At 40.0% G+C, this 19,959-nt stretch overlaps 1 protein-coding gene across 1 annotated transcript in view; it reads left to right on the forward strand.

Annotated features, from left to right (window-relative positions):
• LOC124544794 (ankyrin repeat domain-containing protein 50-like) overlaps window positions 1-19,959 on the forward strand; it is a 371,911-nt gene that overhangs the window by 296,303 nt on the left and 55,649 nt on the right. Inside the window, exons 13-19 of the mRNA XM_047123476.1 lie at window positions 245-339; window positions 1,157-1,383; window positions 2,985-3,231; window positions 5,827-6,010; window positions 6,107-6,323; window positions 7,483-7,677; window positions 10,836-11,146. Of these exons, the coding sequence (XP_046979432.1) occupies window positions 245-339; window positions 1,157-1,383; window positions 2,985-3,231; window positions 5,827-6,010; window positions 6,107-6,323; window positions 7,483-7,677; window positions 10,836-11,146 (1,476 nt within the window). The remainder of the gene's footprint in view (window positions 1-244; window positions 340-1,156; window positions 1,384-2,984; window positions 3,232-5,826; window positions 6,011-6,106; window positions 6,324-7,482; window positions 7,678-10,835; window positions 11,147-19,959) is intronic.

The following is a 19,959-nucleotide window of genomic DNA, read 5'->3' on the forward strand; positions in this document are numbered from 1 at the left end:
ATTATTAAAAATATGTTATAACAGTTGGATTATAATTGTAATATTCTTCCACCTATCTGCCTCCCAAATGGTGTGGCTTCTCAAATTATTAGCAGTCACATACACAGCAGCAGTTTAACTATGTCCAGACATTTACAGAATTTCTGAGCTGTGTTCATATTATCCTGATATTTGTTGTTATTACACTTGCCAGTTTATGATTACACAATATGGTGAATCTCTAATGATTGTATTTGCACTTCAGGTAGTAAATATCCTCCTTGAACGTGGAGCTGCTGTGGACCACCAGGACAAAGATGGAATGACCCCACTGCTGGTTGCTGCCTTTGAAGGTCACAGGTATGTAATACATTACTTGTCATAGAATTCGTTTGCTTTGTATAAACAAAATAATAAAAACTTAAGGAGCAGTACTAATTACTCATATAATAAAATCAGTTGAATCAGCTTTCTTTTTATTTGGCATAACTTTTGGTCAAATGCTTCAGCAGAGTGAAAACAAAGACTCCCTGTAAACTGTACAATGGATTTTTATCCAGATTTTCATAGCCAGACAAATAGTTGGAGGCAGACATATGTGGTATCAAAATGACCAGTGTGAGGTCTAGCAATGGTTCTTTCTTTATGATTTTAAATATTTAAATAATACGTGCATCCATTTGAACTTGATTATTGTATTGAAGCTTTGGTTGCCCTGTCAGTTCTTACCCTCCACACTTCTGTCCATTACCAAACTGATGATTATTGATGTCTCGGGGTATATCCTATCAACAGACCTTCTTTTAATTATTTAATTGTGCTATAAATTTCTTCTCCCTCTGGTTCAATTCAGTACCCCATAATTAGCCATTCAATGCACCCATCAACCGTGTGTTACTCTCTTCTCCACTAATCCTTCACATTCATGTGCTTAAGAGTCTTATAATTGCAGGCTGGTATCTTTAAAAGTTGTAGATACTCTTTTGCTTAATTTACAATTATTATATTTTTGTGCTCAATTGAAAATTCTTATTAATGGCTCAAATATTGTGCTTGTCAAGGAACAATATTTCTTTTGATGCTCCAGTTGCAGTGGATGTCATTGCTGTAATTGTGTAATGCATCTCTGAATAACTGAGACAACTGAACCATTCTAAAAACGTCTTTATGTTGCCAGGGATGTTTGTGAATTACTTCTGGAGTACGAGGCTGATGTTGACCACGCAGATCGAGCAGGTCGCACTCCACTGTGGGCTGCGTCATCCATGGGGCATTCATCGGTAGTGGAGCTGCTTCTGTTCTGGGGCTGTTATGTTGATAGCATTGACCCTGAAGGGCGTACTGTGCTGAGTGTTGCTGCTGCACAAGGTGGAACCGATGTTGTCCGGCAGCTGCTCGACAGGGGTTTGTAATCCAAGTTTCAGTTGTAGTTTATTATTTATTTATTTAACCTGGCAAGACTAGGTCTACCTCCTCATGCATTTAACCAGGTGTTCTATATAAATATTACACTACAAGTGTGTTATGAGTTACATTTACTATGACATAGAGTTTATTACTGCAAGTGCTAGGAACAGTGGACATAAGAGAAGGGGTGAGAGAGAGAGAGAGAGAGAGAGAGAGAGAGAGAGAGAGAGAGAGTGAGTGTGTGTGTAGGTGGGGGAAAATCAAATGGTGTTACTGAAGACTGGGAGAAGATGGAAGCATTTGCTTTACTGTGTGGCAGGCCATTTACATTGATTTTTGGAGAAACATTACAAGATTGGCAGAAGCAAGTGCTTCGGCTTCTTAAAAGCAACATGGCATTGAATTGTGCACATTGTGCAGGCTTGCTTGTTCTGGAGGCTTTATTATGAGAGGACAAATATGTGATCTCTGATGTGTGGTACTAGAATGCATGTGTACTGAGGAGCTGATGGAGTAGACGTAGTGTATAGTGGTCATATAATTTGTCTGGTCGCAACTATTGTAGCTGAGCATATGAAGCAAAGAGATGGCTGCTGCAGATGTAACATACACAACAATTCACATTTAGTTCTAGAGTTTTCACTAATCATATGATGTGTTGAATTACACCACAATAGTGGTTGTTTCATAGTGTGTGTCATAAAACAAGTTTATGTTTGAAATCCTGTGGAAATATGTTCCGAATCTTCTGGAGGGCATAGAGGATAGCAGGAGTCGTCTAGCATGTGACATCAGTATTTTAGTTTTTATATATCTATCTGTATTTGGCAACTGGAAAGATGTGAGCATTGATGGTACCACCTTCAGCTGGTGCTTTAAAATTCCTTCATTCAGTGTGACTCGTTTTGGCACTACACTGGACCGTTGTCAGGACCTCAATTGGCGATGATTGGCTTAAAACCAACTATACATCCTACCATTACGAGGGATAAAATTAAATCAGTGTCTGCAGTTCAGTTCATGTTTGAAGGGCTCACTACACATGTGAAATAAATACTCTAACTTTTTTATGTGCATAGCAAGCCCTTTATATATGTAGATGCAGAGCCAATTATTGCCAACTGAAGGCCTGATGACAGTCAGTGTAGCACCAAAGCCTCATACAGTGAATAAAGGAATTTTAAAAACACGACTGAAGGTGGCACCATCAATCCTAACACAGTATTTTATGTCCATTTGAGGGCAAGCACTGCATTATTTTTTGATACAGTATTGGGAAACTGTTGAGAAGAATAAGAGGCAGTTGTTCACAGACTTCATGAATTAATTAATTTCTAAGCGGATACTAAAACTACTTGGGAAATTTTTACACATACTTGAAGTCCTAGGTGTTGCGCACATCTGAACATTGAAGAATATCATCATTCACCTGGATGATGGCAGTACTGATATCGTCAGTTGCAGAGTTCAAACCAATGCTAGGGTTGAGAACAGCTTTGTTGCAAATTTCTTTTTTTAAATGTAAGATCTCAGTTTGTAGTGCTTGATGAATTATTTCCAGATTTTTCTGTAGCAAATTGAATTTTTCAACATTACAGGGTTAGATGAACAGCATCGAGATAATTCTGGATGGACTCCATTGCATTATGCAGCATTTGAAGGTCATAAGGATGTGTGTGAAGCTCTCCTGGAGGCAGGAGCGAGGGTGGATGAAGCGGACAATGACGGGAAAGGCCCGCTGCTGCTGGCCGCCCAGGAAGGGCACTCGCTGCTAGTGGAGATGCTGCTCTCAGAGCATGCTGCCCCTCCTGACCAGCGTGCACACGATGGGAAAACTGCCCTCAGGTACTGGTCACGTACACTTTGAACTAACAGTGATACATTGTTCCAAAGTCTTCTTGTCATAGTTCAACATACAACTAAAAAAGAGGCACAAATCAGTAAAGCACCTGTTTTGCATGGTACTGAAATAAATTGAAATCTTATGTGAGAGCTTTCTTCCGTTATCTCTATCTGCGGTTGAAGTTGCCTTTCATGGTGAAATGTTGATATCCATCTTCCTTTTTGGTGTGTGTCATACAGTAGCTGGCGAGTGAAACTTTTGTATAGATTTAATGGGTTTATAGTCCTCTGACTACTCTTCCTTGAATCAGTAAATGAAGAATAATTAATACAGAACAACAAATCCCTCACAGAAGACTTTGTGTTTATAATAAACAAAACAGATATTGCAAGAGTAATTTAAAACACCATGTGTCTAAAACTAATCATCCAGCATAGCTTTCAGCATTTTGTGCTTTCATCTTCACCAAGAAAAGAAAATAGAACATTGTTTCATGTAAGAGATACATCACACTTAAAAGCAAGAATTCTTTATTTCCCAACTATTTGTAATATGAAGAGGATAGAACACTACTCACTACATAGAAGTGGTGCTGAGTTGCTGACAAGCACATTGAAAAAGAATGCAAGATATATTCAGCTTTTGGACTAAGTCTCTCATCAGACATGGAAAACTCACACTTATTCACACAAGCACAACTCGCACACACATGGCCACTGTTGTCTACGGGTGCTAAGACCCGATCACAGTACAGTTTACTTACTTTCAGTATTTTCTTTTGTAGGATTTGTTTCTATATACAGAATAGCCATGGTTTCTCTACTGTCTAGTTTACATGATCCTTTTTCCACACTTACCTCCCCATAGTATTTTCATGTAATTTACAGATTTCTCATGGACTGATCTTATTGTAGTGCATTTTAGTGACACCTCTATTGCCTTAACTCATGGTATATGAACATCTAAAATGGGTATGATGACATACAATTTACTATTCAAAGAATTAGAACAGACATGTTCATTTGACAGACGAAACTATTGTATGGTTAATGAACAAGATACTGAAGAATGCTCATGAGAACAAATGGTTTCAATGTATCATTCATCTGTGTACTACTGTCATGCTGCTTATGTTCTATTTCAGAAAGAGATAGTGAAGAGTTGGGGATATATGAAGTAGGCTGTACTGATTTTACACATAAATGTCCCTTTTGTTTGTGCTTTGCCGTGGGTATTCCTTGATTTCCAACAAGCATTTGACTTAGTACCACCTTAGCCCATATGGTATATCAAGCAAAATTTTTAACTGGACCCAGGATTTTTTGGTAGAGAGGGCACTGCAAACTATCTTGGATGGAGAGTCGTTGACAGATGTAGAAGAAACTTTGTGTATACCCCAAGGAAGAATGTCAGGATCCTTGCTCTTCATGTTGTGTATTAATGATCTTGCAGACAACATTAATAGTAATCTCAGACTTTTTGCACACCATGCAGTCCTCTATAATGATGTAATGTCTGAAAGAAGCTGTGCAAACATACAGTGAGATCTTGATAATATTGAAAAATAGTGCAAAGATTGGCAGCTTGCTGTAAATGTTCATGAATGTGAAACTGTGCACTCCACAGAATGGGGGAGAGGAAGGTATCCTATGACTGTAATAAAATCATTGAGTTGCTGTTGGAATCGGTCAATTCATACAAATGCATTGATGTAACAAGTTGTAGGAATATGAAGTGGAATGATTGCATGGTCTTAATCATAGCTAAAACAGTTGGCAGACTGTGATTCATAGGTAGAATACTAAAGAAATGCTATCAGCCTACACAGGAGACTTCAAATAAGGCTCATGTAGCCCATCCTAGATTGTTGTTAAAGTGTGTGGGACCCATAAGAGATAGGACTAGTAAGGATTTTGAATGGACACAGCACAAGCAGTCACATGTTTGTTTGACCCATGGGAGAGTGTCACTGTCACAGAGATGCTGAAAAAACTGAGCTGACAGACAATTGAAGATAAAAACAGGCTATGTAATGAGAACCTGCTTAGAAAGTTTCTAGAACTGACTTTAAATGATTGATCTACACATTACTTCAATAGGGATCACAAAGTCAATCTTAGACTAATTGCAGCATGCAGATAGGCATTTAAGCAATCGTTCCTTGTGCGATCCGTATATGAAGGGAATGGGAGAAAGCCCTAATAATTGGCAGAGTGGGACATGTCCTCTGCCATGCTATGTGCAGTGTTTTGCAGAGAGTAGGTATAGTTGTAGAGTCTATAACAAGGTTTAAATTGATCTGTGTATCCAACGGAAGCTGTATGTGATAGGTCCTAGTGAACAGAAAATGTGATGATACAAAATATTTTTCATCACTTGTTTTAACACAAAAAATTCTTGAAATGCAGTGTGATGACAGACACACTTCATTAAACACTGGCACTGTGGATGATGCTGTGCTATCCTGTTGTCTGAGCACAAAGACTGTCAGATAAACTATTTCTTTTATGACTTATTATTCGTGCCAGAGACAAATAAAATGCCTGCAGATAGTATATTTACACCATATACACTGTAACATTATAATTTTCTCCTAGGTTAGCAGCAGTGGAAGGTCACAGTGATGTTGTGATCAGCCTTCTGGCCCACGGTGCTGATGTTAACGTATTAGATGCAGACGGACGGAGCACTCTCTATGTTCTTGCTCTTGAGAACAGATTGGCCATGGCAAGGCTGTTATTAGAGGAGGGGAATGCAGATGTTGAAACAAGAGATTCTGAGGTAAATGCCTGTTTGTGATCATATTTTAAATGAATATTATTTCATGAGTTTTCGTAAGTAAACAATTATTGATGGTTGGATTTCCATTTCAAACAGGGTCGTACCCCATTGCACGTAAGTGCATGGCAGGGACATGCAGAAATGGTGGCACTACTGCTGACTGTTGGAGGTGCAGATGTTGATGCCACAGACAATGAGAACCGTACAGCACTGCACTCGGCTTCATGGCAGGGACATGCGGCCATTGTGCAGCTGCTTCTGGAACATGGTGCAAGACCTGACCACACGTGTAATCAGGGGGCCACTGCACTAGGTAAGCTGATTTAATTATGATTAAGCTGATGTAATTATGATTAAGCGCTCTTCTGTAAGCACTGGAATAAACTAGTCATATTTATAAACTTTGGTGTTAAACCTTTCCAACTCCATGGGAAGTATACTTCCCAATGACATAATGATTTTCTATGTTCTTGGTAAACATTACCAGTTCTGATCTCATCTAATATCCAGCATAAGCTTTCAGAACTTGCAGAAGATGTATTCATTGATACTAAATATGCAATATATCTTTAAAAGAATAAGCTGTCTTCACTCTTATCCAAAGGGTTTACAGTTTCAGTACAGAGATGATATTGTTGTCATGTAGTGAAAGGACAGAAAACATGTGGCCATAGTCACAACATAGGACAGTCCCAAAGACAACTCAACACTATTTAGGAAAATGAACACAAACTAAAAGGATACTAAGCTTACCACCTATTGTCACATGCAGTGAGATCATAAAAGCTGCTGATAACTTTGATCACCTATGAGAATGAGAATGCTGTGTGCAGTCAGCTAACATACTCTCAAATGCTGGAATTATTTCCTAATTGACATGACAGTTACTGATGCTTCAGTGTTTTAAGTAGAGAATATCAAGACAACCATCGACTGAGCTTTCTGCTGGGACTTGTGAGACAGTTGATTGGTGGCTTCTTATCTCAGAAATGGAATGGGAGACCACCGGGCTTTCTTAATAAAAAGACATCACTACCAGAGGATGTATGACTTGTCGAAGTATGGGATCAGATGCCTGTTTTGGGACAGATGTGCAGGCTTACAGGTGGTGTTATTTTTCAGTGAAAGTGAGAAAAATGAAGAACAAGAAATATTGGGCTTTTCATTGAACAGTATTTCTGTAAATTTCAGGGAATATATTTTTCTTATCTTAAATTTGATTTGAAAATAAGTAGAAACAAACATTTCTAAAATCAGTTAATTTCATATGTATGAAGATACCATACCTTAGTGTGATTAGGAAAAAAATTACCCTGAAACAAACTAAATTATTTGTAAACAGCTCACTTTAAATTTCGGTGCAATTATATTTGTTGTATTATTAAAGGTGTTCTATATGTTTATCAACTAATTTCATAGCCTTCCTATATTTGTAAACTAAACCTGTATCATACCTATCTACAAAATTCCAGGTATAGCTGCTCAGGAGGGACATGAAGGCTGTGTCCGTGCACTCCTAGAGCATGGTGCAGATCCTAATCACTCTGATCGCTGTGGCCGCAACGCTCTACGCGTCGCTGCCAAGAGCGGTCATGAGGGTGTCGTGAGACTCCTTGAGGAGTTTTCTATTTCACACAGGACATCACAAGCCAGAAGTACTAGTGGAGGTAAAAGGCCTTTTGGGGAAAAAAATGTGTGCTCTCCCCAGTGCCTCTACTCCTCTTCCTCCTCCCTGTGTTCAACTCCATCACTCTCTATCTGTAGTTCCACAATCTCATAACATTATCAGAAAAAGCATCAAGGTTAACTATGTGCAAAAATTGTGTGTGTTCAACAATATTATTCCATTTTGCTAATGAATATAACTGTGTAACATTTGAGGCTAGCTTGTTAGTCTTACAACACTGATCTGAAGTGCCTATCCAGAAATTACCATTATATGCACTTGAAGAAGACAGTGATAAAATGCAGTAATACCACACACAGTATCCCATTTGTATTCCAGCCATGAAATGAATAGATACCTTACTGTAATTTCGTATCATTATTCTTGTATCTTCATCAGACATTGTCATATTGAATCTTACAGCTCTCTGCTTACTCAGTATTTGATTTCATTTACTGTTTTTATCATATTCTGGAATATTTAAACAGTAAAAAATCTACCCGATTTCCTTGTTGAATGCAATCAAACCATTCATCTTGAATGAAAAATTAAATAATTACCCTGTAACTGATTGCACTTTTTTCCCAAATTTGTGTAAAAATGGATCACATAGTTTTCTTCTGTCAAGTAGAAGTTATTTTGTTCATTATTTTAATCTCTTGTCTATCACGGACAGTTTCCTTGCATGCCAAAGAAATTTTATTACTATGCTGGTTTAGAATAATCATCTTTTAACCTTAGCTGTGTGAAATGAAAAATAATTCTATTAGTTGAGGAGAGTAAGCATTGAGAATATAATATTCAGATTCAAATTATTTGTTATTAGACACTTCACTCATTGGAACTCTTTCCCTCTCATTAGAACTCACAGGTTCACATGCCAATAAATGTTGGGGTGTAGAAAACACACACATTCTGTCACCAATATTGTACCCTGAGGTGACAAAAGTCATGGGATAGCGATATGCACATATACAGATGGCAGTAGTATCACATACACACGGTTTAAGAGGTCAGTGCATTGGCGGAACTGTCATTTGTACTCAGGTGATTCATGTGAAAAGGTTTTGGATGTGATTATAGCTGCACAATGGGAACTAACAAACTTTAAATGTGGAATGGTAGCTGGAGCTAGATGCATGGGACATTCCAGTTTGGATATTGTTAGGGAATTAAACATTCTGAGATCCAGTGTCAAGAATGTGCTGAGAATACCACATGTCATGCATTACCTCTAATCGTGGACAATGCAGTGGCTGGCAGCCTGCACTTAATGACCAAGAGCAGTGGCATTTGTATAGAGTTATCGGTGCTAACAGACAAGCAACACTGTGTGATGCAATGGCAGAAATCAATGTGGAATGTACGACAAATGTGTCTGTTAAGCTAGTGCGGTGAAATTTGGTGTTAACGGGTTATGGCAGCAGATGACCAATGCGAATGCCTTTGCTAACAACACATCATCATCTGCAGCACCTCTCCTATGTTCATGACTACATCAGTTGGATCTGAGAGGGCTGTAAAACCATGATCTGGTCACATGAGTCACGATTTCAGATGGTAAGAGCTGATGATAGGGTTCGAGTGTGACGCAGACCTCGCGAAGCCATCGACCCAAGTTGTCAACAAGGCACAGTGCAAACTGGTGGTGGCTCCATAATTGTGTGGGCTATGTTTACATGGAATGGACTAGGTCCTCTGGTCCAAATGAACAGATCATTGACTGAAACTGGTTATATTCGGCTACATGGAGACAATTTGCAGCCATTCAGTGCTGGACTTTTTATGGATGACAGTGTGCCATGTCACCATGCCACAAGTCTTCGCAGTTGGTTTGGATAACACTCTGGGCAATTTGAGCAAATGACTTGGCCAACCAAATTGCCCAACATGAATCCAATCAATCATTTATGGGACATAATCAAGAGGTCAGTTCATGAACAAAGTCCTGCACCAACACTACTTTCGCAATTACGGGCAGCTGTGGAGGTAACGTCGCTCGATATTTCCACAGGGGATTTCCAGTTGAGTCTGTGCCACGTCGAACTGCTGTGGTACACTTTGCAGGAGGTGGTTTGACACGATGTCAGGAGGTATCCCATGACTTTTGTCATCTTTAGTGGGGTAAATACGAAATAAAAGGCACAGTCCCTGGGCTCATGATTGAAACACAACAGCAAAGGAGGCTGAACAAGGAATTTCACTTAAAGGAAGATAGTGTCAATTTGTGTCCAGTGTGTGATAATACTTTGAGAGAGAAATGGAAAATGGGAGACCTCTCATATCAGTTCCCAAAGTATTCGTACAAACAGTCAGCTTTACATGTGCAAGTAGAATGGTTGTGTGTATTACTATCAAGGAAAAATAAGAGAAAAATGTCAATGAAACAGGACTTTCATGTCTTGATACATGAGATAAGAGGAGGAATGTTCAGAAATGCATAGCAAATGTGATTCCCTGTGATTTATACAATTATTATCGTAATTGTAGAAAGCATCCATTTTATGTAAGTTTTTACCGTATTGCATGAATCTTAACCATTTGGAAACGGTGAACTGTCACCGAGTCTTGATTTTATACACAAAATGAATTCAGACCACAAAATGTTTATGGAACAAGAAAACACAGCTGCATGATGATACATATTTTTATGAGAAATAAAAGATACTAATTTTGAGTATATGATTTGGATTTTAAGTAATATACAACACATTGTCAGACTGTTGTCAGGATGAGGAGAGAAAGGGGGTGACTTAAGTTTGTGACTCAGATAGTGATCATGATGAACAGTTTAGCAGTCACTGTCACATACTGATGACCTTCATTTTCTTAAATAATTGCATATTTTGAAGTTGTGGGTGGTTGGTACATGAGACCCGCCAGCCTCCTGTTGTCTTGTTGGCCCTTACAAACAGTGTCAACAAAAGACATATGTTCTCATACCTTACTTCTGGTGATCCTGACATGGATCTGGGAGACACACAGATTTACATAACAGCATGCATTATTACCCACAGCCATGAAGCACAGTAGTGGCATGTGGCAAATGTGAATTAACAAATAGTTTCAATCAGAGTATGATGATTTTTCAGTGTAGATTCCATCTTCAAGAAACTACTTACGTAGACAATGACGTTACTATCTTTGTTAATGTGGCAGGTGGCAGCAGCAGTGCAACATCGCTGACTTCGGGTTCAACAGCAGAGACGAAACCTTCCTCGGCAGTGCTGTGCCCTCCGGGGCCGGGGCCTTGCCGAAGTTGCTCACCTGTCGAGTCTCCGGACTCTGGCAAGCGGCGCTCCTTTGTGTCACTTGGTAACAACTCCAGCAACAGCAAGTCCAGCAGCAACTTCACTGGCTCTACAAAGAGCTCGCAGAGATCCCAGGAGCCCGGGACTGCTGGTGGTACGAGCACTGCTAGTACTGCTTTAGGAGCTCCGTCTACACCGATGCAGCATCCTCAACATCAGGTAATTGTGTAGCCACTAGAACAGTGAACTAGTTTCCTGGATAATGAGCCATTACCATTTAAATTACATTATTGTGACAGTAATATGTGCAGGATAGTTCTAATCTCAGTACATATCGAAAGCTTGTATTTCACTTCTGCAGTCTTTAGGTTATAACACTGTCTTTTGAATGCATTTTGTTCTGGATGGCGGATTACAACCACAAACTGTGATGAACTACTATACATGCAGCTGATTATAATGCAGTATGGGGAAGTACTGGGTAGAATACAAATAGTGGAAGGGTAAATATAACCCTCATGTAGATGAAGTGTCAAACACTCAACAGGCACAACTATGCACAAAAGTGTGGCTCCAATATCCAAGCTAACAACATTATTCCGGTACTGCAGCCTAACTTGTGTGAATGGTTCTAAGGTGGAGTGGGACCTTAGGATTAAGGACATGGGGAGGAGGTGGAAGGGGTGGTGAGAAGAGTGGCTGATGGCTGGGAGCGAGAGGCAGCAAGGGAATGTTTTAGGAATGTGGCAGTGGTGAGCTGAGTCTGGTGCAGGCACAAGGAGTTGTGTGTGGCACACAGTGATATGTAGGATTGGAGTGGAAGAGTTGTGGGGGTGGTGATACATAGAGCACAGGAAAAGAGAGAGAGGGGTAAGTATAAGTGTAGATTAATGATGTGATGTGACAGGAATAGAAATGGAAGTGGGACAAGCATTAGCAGAATTCACACAAGGAGGATTGAGTAACCAAAAGATATATCGTGAAGAAAATGCCCTTTTACACACATGGAATGGAGAAAAATATTGAAGCACCAAAGATGCACAAAACATGACCATGCTTAATAAAATGTAGGGAATGTGTTGGCATTTAATACAGCTTTCAGTCATCTCGAAATGGATAAATTCATGTGCTGTATGGTTTTTAAGGGTATCTTATACCCTTCTTCCTGCAAGACAGTGGCTGGTTCACTTAAGGACAATGGAGGTGGATGGCAATCGTGCACCTTTCTCTCCGAAGTATAAACCACAAAGGCTGAATAACATTGAGATCTGGTGAGTCTGGTTGCCAGGGGAGATGCAACAATTCCTCCTCATGCACACAAGAAAACAATGTGAGCTGTCTGAAATGGGGCCCTACTGTCTTGGAATACAGCATCACCATTTCAGAGTGAACATTGTACCATAGGATGGACCTGATCAACCAAAATGGTTGCATAATCCAGTAATTTATTTTGCATAGTATCAATGGGATCATAGAATACTATGATACCGCTATCCATATCTTCACCAAGCCCCTTCCATGTTTCGCTCTTGGGATGCAAACTCAGTCAGAAGCTGGAAACAGTGTGAAACAAGAATCGTCTGACCAAATGACATTCTTCCATTGCTCCATACCCCAGTTTTTATGGCTTCGGCTGCACATTTTCCTTTTACAGGCATTTGCATCTCACATGAGTTATTTTGGAGTTTCAGATCATCCTGCAGTTCCCTGTTTATGAAACTTCCTTCATGTTGTTTTAGTGCTGACAGGCTTCATGAATGTGACATTCAGTTATGCAATGCCTTTTCAAGCTCTTGTTCCCTTATTTTTTGTCACAACCCTCTTCAGTGACTATCTGTAATGGCCACCCAATGCACACTTTTGTCCTTGTTGTGACTTCCCAGATGATGTTTTTCTGCTTTTCCTGTATGTAGTATAGCTAACACCCTGGCCACAGTGGAAACATCAGTCCATGCCAGATCACCAAAGTTCAGTGCTGTTGGGCTTGGCTAGCACTTGAATGGGCGACAGTCTGGTCTGCCGAGCACTGTTGGCAACGGAGTGCACTCAGCCCTTGTGAGGCAAATTGAGGAGATGCTTGATTGAGAAGTAGTGACTCTGGTCATGAAAACTGACAACGGCTGGGAGAGCGGTGTGATAACCACATGCCCCTCCTCATCCGCATCCAGTGGTCAGTAGGCTGAGGATAACACGGCAGTTGGTCAGTACCACAGAGCCGTCCAAGGCTTCTTTGGACAGAGTTTAGTTTTAGTTCGGTATGTGGTATGAATTTTCAATGTGGTGCCTGTTGAAACACCAAACACTTCAGCTACCATTGTTATAGAAGCAGCCACTGTACAAGCACCATCAACTTGCCCACATTTGAAATCACTTAACTCCAGCATAATGCACTCACAACTACACATAACATTCTTCTGACCATAACTGACAGTTGTAACGTATTGAGGACACTGCACAGGTGCCGTTTATGGTCAAATACAACTGCACAACCAGCAGACTTGATTAGCATCTGCATACATGTTGAAACATGCATTTTCCACTGTGTTTACACATTTTTGTCCAACCACCCTATTTCAGAGACACTGGTACTGGATGTGGAGGATCCAGATGGTCTAGGTGGTGGTGCAACCAATGAATGCATTCTTGTTGTGCTTATCTGTGTTTTATCCCACAGTTTGGTATTGGACATTCATTTGAGGGACAGCTGGTTGGTGGTCATGCCTGTGTAAAAAGCTGTGTAAAAGTTTCAGCACAATTGGTGTATAACATGACAGCTTTCACAGACAGTCATTCCTCTGATAGTTTAGGACGTGCCTGAGTTGCGACTGGAAGAGGATTTCCTGATGGGGAGGGGGAAGGGTTGAACAAGGCAGGTGTAAAAACTAGGTCTTCCACAGGAAAAGGGTTTTGGATGGCTCCACAGGCATTGAGGATGGATCAGGCTATTTCATAGCTTTTGTGGACAGCAGAATACAACTTTGAGAGAGGTGAGAAGTATTATGGGAAGGACGTTCCTCATTTCTAGTAAAGTCCTTGTGAAGGATGTGGTTAAGTTGCTCCAGTCCAGGGAAGTGTTGGGTAATGATGTGTACTTCTTTGCAACTGATTCATTAGGACAGATGGTGGATTAGGCCAAAGTGTGGACATGGCATGGAAGGTCTGCTTGCATACTAGTTTGGAGGGCTGATTTTCTTAGAAAGAGAAAATGAAAAAGATATAATAGTTACAAGCAAATGAGGCATGCTTTCCTAATATGTGTACATATTTTTTACAGTACACAATATTTCTGTGCCAGATCAATAGTCACAGATCATTGTTGCCATTGTGATTCAGTTTAGTTTATGATTATGTCATCAAGTCTACTTCTGTGGCAGCTGTGAGAGCAGGGTGGCCAACTGCCACATGAGAGGCACAGGTTCGGTTCTTGGTAAGGTGCAGAAATTTACCTTGGTAAGACCCAGCCTTGTGAGAATTATTGAGGAGATATGCTTTGGATTGTCTACATCAGCTATCATGAGGGTAGTCTTGTGAACACCTGTCTTCCCATTACTGCTGTTCATAGACACACTAGGCAGAATGTGACTTGGTTTTGGGTGGCTGATAGCCCATTATATTCCGAGACATTAGGACATGAAATTTTAATTTTTATCTGTGGGGCTTTGACAACCATTTCCTGATACATCTTCTCCCGTTGTTATTTTTGGGGTCTTCTTTGTGCAATGGTTATTTAGTTCTTTTGTTGGCATTTCACCTACAAGAAATGGAAGAGCTAATGACTTGTGCCAGCAAAAGTAAGACTAGCAATTACACAAGTCAGCCAAAGATCCTGAGACAAGTGCAGGGAGGCAGCACACAGATTCAATTTAAATTTTAGATACTTCTCACATCATTGCACCGTCAAAAGTTTGGCATGAATCTTATAGCTGTGAAGAGTGTGTACATAGGTGAATTTGGAGATGCTCTCATGATTGTTGCTTGCCCCTCTTTGTGTCCTGTGTGTTATCTTGCAAACAATGGGATTGGCACCTATAGCTCCGGTATGAAAACTAAGCGAGAGAAGCAAATTGATAGTCTAATGTAAAGTATTGGAACTTAGAAATGTGAACAAAAAATTTCAAAATTTATAAGAGTATAGAGAGGATACCAAGGAGCAGTCTCTTATGCATCCAATTAGCAATGATTTCATCATTCATTGGCTTAGCCACTGTATAACAACTGTCACCTATGCAGAGTACTGCAAACTTTTTTTCTGAAGATTGGTTCACTGCTGTTCTCCACACTAATCTATCCTGTGCAACTACTGTAGATAGTTACTGCAGCCTCTATCCATATGAACCTACTTACTTTATTCAAGCCTAGGTTTCCCTCTGTGATTTCCACCCTCTCATTTCTCTCCATTACCACATGAACTATTCCTTGATGCTTCATCATGTGTCCTTTCAGCACTACCCTTCTTTTGAGTCAGTTTGCAATATAGTACTTATAAAAAACAATCCAGTCTTCTGACCTTACCTTGTTCCTCATACACACCATATGTTGTCAACATTAATAGAATTCTGTGCTGGTGCATAACAGAATGTGAAAATAGTTACAGGGAAGCACACAAAGAAATAAAAATTCGACAAATACAGTCATTTGTGTAACATTAATAACAACATAAACTGCAACAATGTAGATAAAATATTAGTTAGCCGTTAATCTAGCCATTCATGGGAGTCTAAAATCAGTTGTCAGCTCTGTGTAAAATTATATGTATGAGAGCTGATCAACAAAGACTGAGACTGATTTTTTTCAAAGATGTTTATTACTCCAATACAAAGTTTACATGATATTTTTCAAAGTACTCACCTCCTACTTGAATGTACTTTTTGTAGCAGCTCTGCCAGTCCTCAGACACATTATGCAGCCCATTTTTGTCCGGTACGTGAAAATCTTCTCACTTTTCTTGATCACGTCAGGAATTCTCAAATCGAATGGCCTGAAGCTTTGCCTTCAGCGATGGGAATAAAAAGAAATCACAGGCTGCAAGATCAGGGCCATGAGGTGTATGCAGACTCAGTTAATGTTGAATTGAGCCAGAAACTGCATGATTTGATTTGTGGTGTGAGACTATGCATTGCTGTGATGAGTCACAACCCCATCTGAGAAAGATCTGGTCATTTCCTTGGAATGTGCTTACATAATTATGAGAGTACTGATCAACAACTTCTATTTTAGCTACTATATTTGTTTGTGTGCTGCATAATTTATACAGTGTGATTTTTTTCACTGTGTACAACCTCTAGGGACTGATAGATGAGAGGATATGGAATAAAAAAGGTTTAATGATCTTATGTTCGGAAATGCATGGTTTCCATGCTAGAGACCATTCATTCAATAATACAGTATTACAGAGACTGCAGTCTAATACACACTGCACCATGCAGCCACAGCCACAGTTACAGTAGGAGCTGACAATGGTTTCCATGTGCCTCAGTGCATGCATGTTCATGCCATAGCATGCTCTGTCTCACACATTCACATCAGCCAAACACACTATTTTTGAGATGGCCCCATAACTAGAAATCGCACTGGTTGAGATCTGGTGAATGAGCAGGCCAAGCAGCTGGACCCCCTTGTCTGATCCATCAACTAGAGAAGACAACTGAAATGCATCTGAATGCTAATGGTGAAGTGGGCTGTAGCACTAACATGTAGCAGCCACATGACCCTTCAAATCATCAGTGATACTTCTTGCAGTAGGGGATGGCAAAGTCCCCTGCAAGAAATGCCAGTAGTTCCGGCCTGTTAGGCAACATGGAAGGAAGACTGGTCCCAAACTGTGATCGCCAATTATTCAGGCCCACGTATTCCGGCTTCACCGATGCTGATGATTCGCTGTCACCATATCATGGGGGTTCTGCATACTATCTCACAGATGACTTATGAAAGTTGAAGATACCTCTCAGACAAATGACGAAACACTGTTGCAAACATTGAATGCTGTGGTAGTTGTTGGTGGAGATAGGTCTCCCAATCCAACCTTGCTGCCCACTGCCAGTTCCCATCTGCCTTTCCATAAGTAAACAGCGTGTCAGCAAGCTCTTGATTTGAATATGGAACCATTATGCACAATGCCGTATTACATCCACTACAAGCTGAGTCAGTAAGAGAAGTGAATTGGACATAACATTACCAATTACTATGGCAGGAGAGGGTGCATTTCCAGACATTAGTTAATCAGACCTTTTTTGTCCCATATCTTCTCATTGATCAATCCCTAGAGCTCGTACACAGTGGAAAAAGTCACTTTGTATACGACTATGATAGTTGTCACACAGCCTGTGCTAATGTGTAGTATGCAGCTGTAATAGTATTGTGAGGGGAACTGCATGCTGCTAAATCATTCCATGACTGTCAAAAAATGTGGTTACCATCACTCTCTGTAGAGATGGAACAACTTTCACCTTTCTTTTGTGTTGGAATACGTGATGATTTCCACACTGTGCCAGCTTGTTTTCCTTCAGATCATAATGATGCAGTCATGAGTGTCACCTGTGATAACTGATTCCAGAAATGCATAAAAGAGATGTTGCAGAGGCACAGCACCACATGGCTTGTCTCCATTCACATAGCCTTCTGTTCTTGAGTCAACAGGGGTGGCAGCCAATGGGCACAAATAGGGGTCATACAGAAATGATCATGGAGAATTGTAAAGACACTTCTCAATACTTCACTGATGTTACATAATGTTGTTCGCTGATCTTCACAGACAGTCACAGCAACTGTGTTGATGGGGACTTCAGTCAAAGCAAAAGCCAAAGCACCAGGCCCACATTAATTAACACAGACAAGTCAGCCTTCTTTGAAGTCCTTGAACCACCTAAACACCGTTGCACAACGTAGTGCATCTCCGCAGATGCTTGCTGCAGCTTTCTGTAAGTATCAGTGGCTGCAAACTTTAAATGAACACACAATTTTACTGCACCATACTGTTCATCTTGTGTCACCTCCAATGTTTGGTATGTGAAATGCAAAATGTGTCTACAACTTAGCACTTTACTACCAATGTACTGATAAGAGTGCTGCAGCACCTATGGACATTTATACATAAAAATCATCTCTTTTGAAATATTCACAGTACTGACAGAAAACTATCATGGAGGCAACAGGAAGAAATGAGTCTCAGTCTTTGTTGATCGGTGCCCATAGTTTGTCAACTAGTGGCAGTTGGGTTTCCTGAATGAGTGAGAACCTATAGTTTACAAAAAACTAATTTAACATTTATTGATGATGATCTTATGGAAAGCCACACTAATGATAAAAAATTAGATGTTCTAGGATCTTAACTTAATTGTTGGAAAAGGCAGATTGCTACTGAACCAAATTACAGACAGACACTATTAAGGCACTTGACGCGTCTTCTTTGCAGGAAGTAGCAATCTGTCATTTCCTACATGTTGATATTCCTACATGGAGTCTCCATTGTTTAATATATGCATGCATTTATGTAAATTACATAATTATGACAGTGCTGACCAACAACTTCTATTTTATCTACTATGCTTATTTGTGTGTTGCATAATTTATATACAATTATTTTAGTTGCCACCCAAGGATTGCCTCAAAAACCTTAAAGCCCATCTCAAAATAAATATTGTTACCATATGTGGCAGAAGATTTAGGCAGAGATTTAGGAACCAGGTTTTAAATTGTAAGACATTTCCAGGGGCAGATGTGGACTCTGACCACAATTTATTGGTTATGAACTGTGGATTAAAACTGAAGAAACTGCAAAAAGGTGGGAACGTAAGGAGATGGGACCTGGATAAACTGAAAGAACCAGAGGTTGTACAGAGTTTCAGGGAGAACATAAGGGAACAATTGATAGGAATGGGGGGAAAGAAATACAGTAGAAGAAGAATGGGTAGCTTTGAGGGATGAAGTAGTGAAGGCAGCAGAGGATCAAGTAGGTAAAAAGACGAGGGCTAGTAGAAATCCTTGGGTAACAGAAGAAATATTGAATTTAATTGATGAAAGGAGAAAATATAAAAATGCAGTAAATGAAGCAGGCAAAAAGGAATACAAACGTCTCAAAAATGAGATCGACAGGAAGTGCAAAATGGCTAAGCAGGCATGGCTAGGGGACAAATGTAAGGATGTAGAGGCTTATCTCACTAGGGGTAAGATAGATACTGCCTACAGGAAAATTAAAGAGACCTTTGGAGATAAGAGAACCACCTGTATGAACATAAAGAGCTCAGATGGAAACCCAGTTCTAAGCAAAGAAGGGAAAGCAGAAATGAGGAAGGAGTATGTAGAGGGTCTATTCTGGGGGCAATGTACTTGAGGACAATATTATGGAAATGGAAGAGGATGTAGATGAAGATGAAATGGGAGATATGATACAGCATGAAGAGTTTGACAGAGCACTGAAAGACCTGAGTCGAAACAAGGCCCCTGGAGCAGACAACATTCCATTGGAACTACTGACGGCCTTGGGAGAGCCAGTCCTGACAAAACTCTACCATCTGGTGAGCAAGATGTATGAAACAGGCGAAATACCCTCAGACTTCAAGAAGAATATAATAATTCCAATCCCAAAGAAAGCAGGTGTTGACAGATGTGAAAATTACCGAACAATCAGTTTAATAAGCCACAGCTGCAAAATACTAACACGAATTCTTTACAGACGAATGGAAAAACTAGTAGAAGCTGACCTCGGGGAAGATCAGTTTGGATTCCGTAGAAATACTGGAACACGTGAGGCAATACTGACCTTACGACTTATCTTAGAAGAAAGATTAAGGAAAGGCAAACCTACGTTTCTAGCATTTGTAGACTTAGAGAAAGCTTTTGACAATGTTGACTGGAATACTCTCTTTCAAATTCTAAAGATGGCAAGAGTAAAATACAGGGAGCGGAAGGCTATTTACAATTTGTACAGAAACCAGATGGCAGTTATAAGAGTCAGGGGACATGAAAGGGAAGCAGTTGTTGGGAAGGGAGTAAGACAGGGTTGCAGCCTCTCCCCGATGTTATTCAATCTGTAT

The sequence above is a fragment of the Schistocerca americana genome, chromosome 8 (genome assembly GCF_021461395.2).
Source record: "Schistocerca americana isolate TAMUIC-IGC-003095 chromosome 8, iqSchAmer2.1, whole genome shotgun sequence".
In the NCBI taxonomy this organism is placed as follows: domain Eukaryota; kingdom Metazoa; phylum Arthropoda; class Insecta; order Orthoptera; family Acrididae; genus Schistocerca; species Schistocerca americana.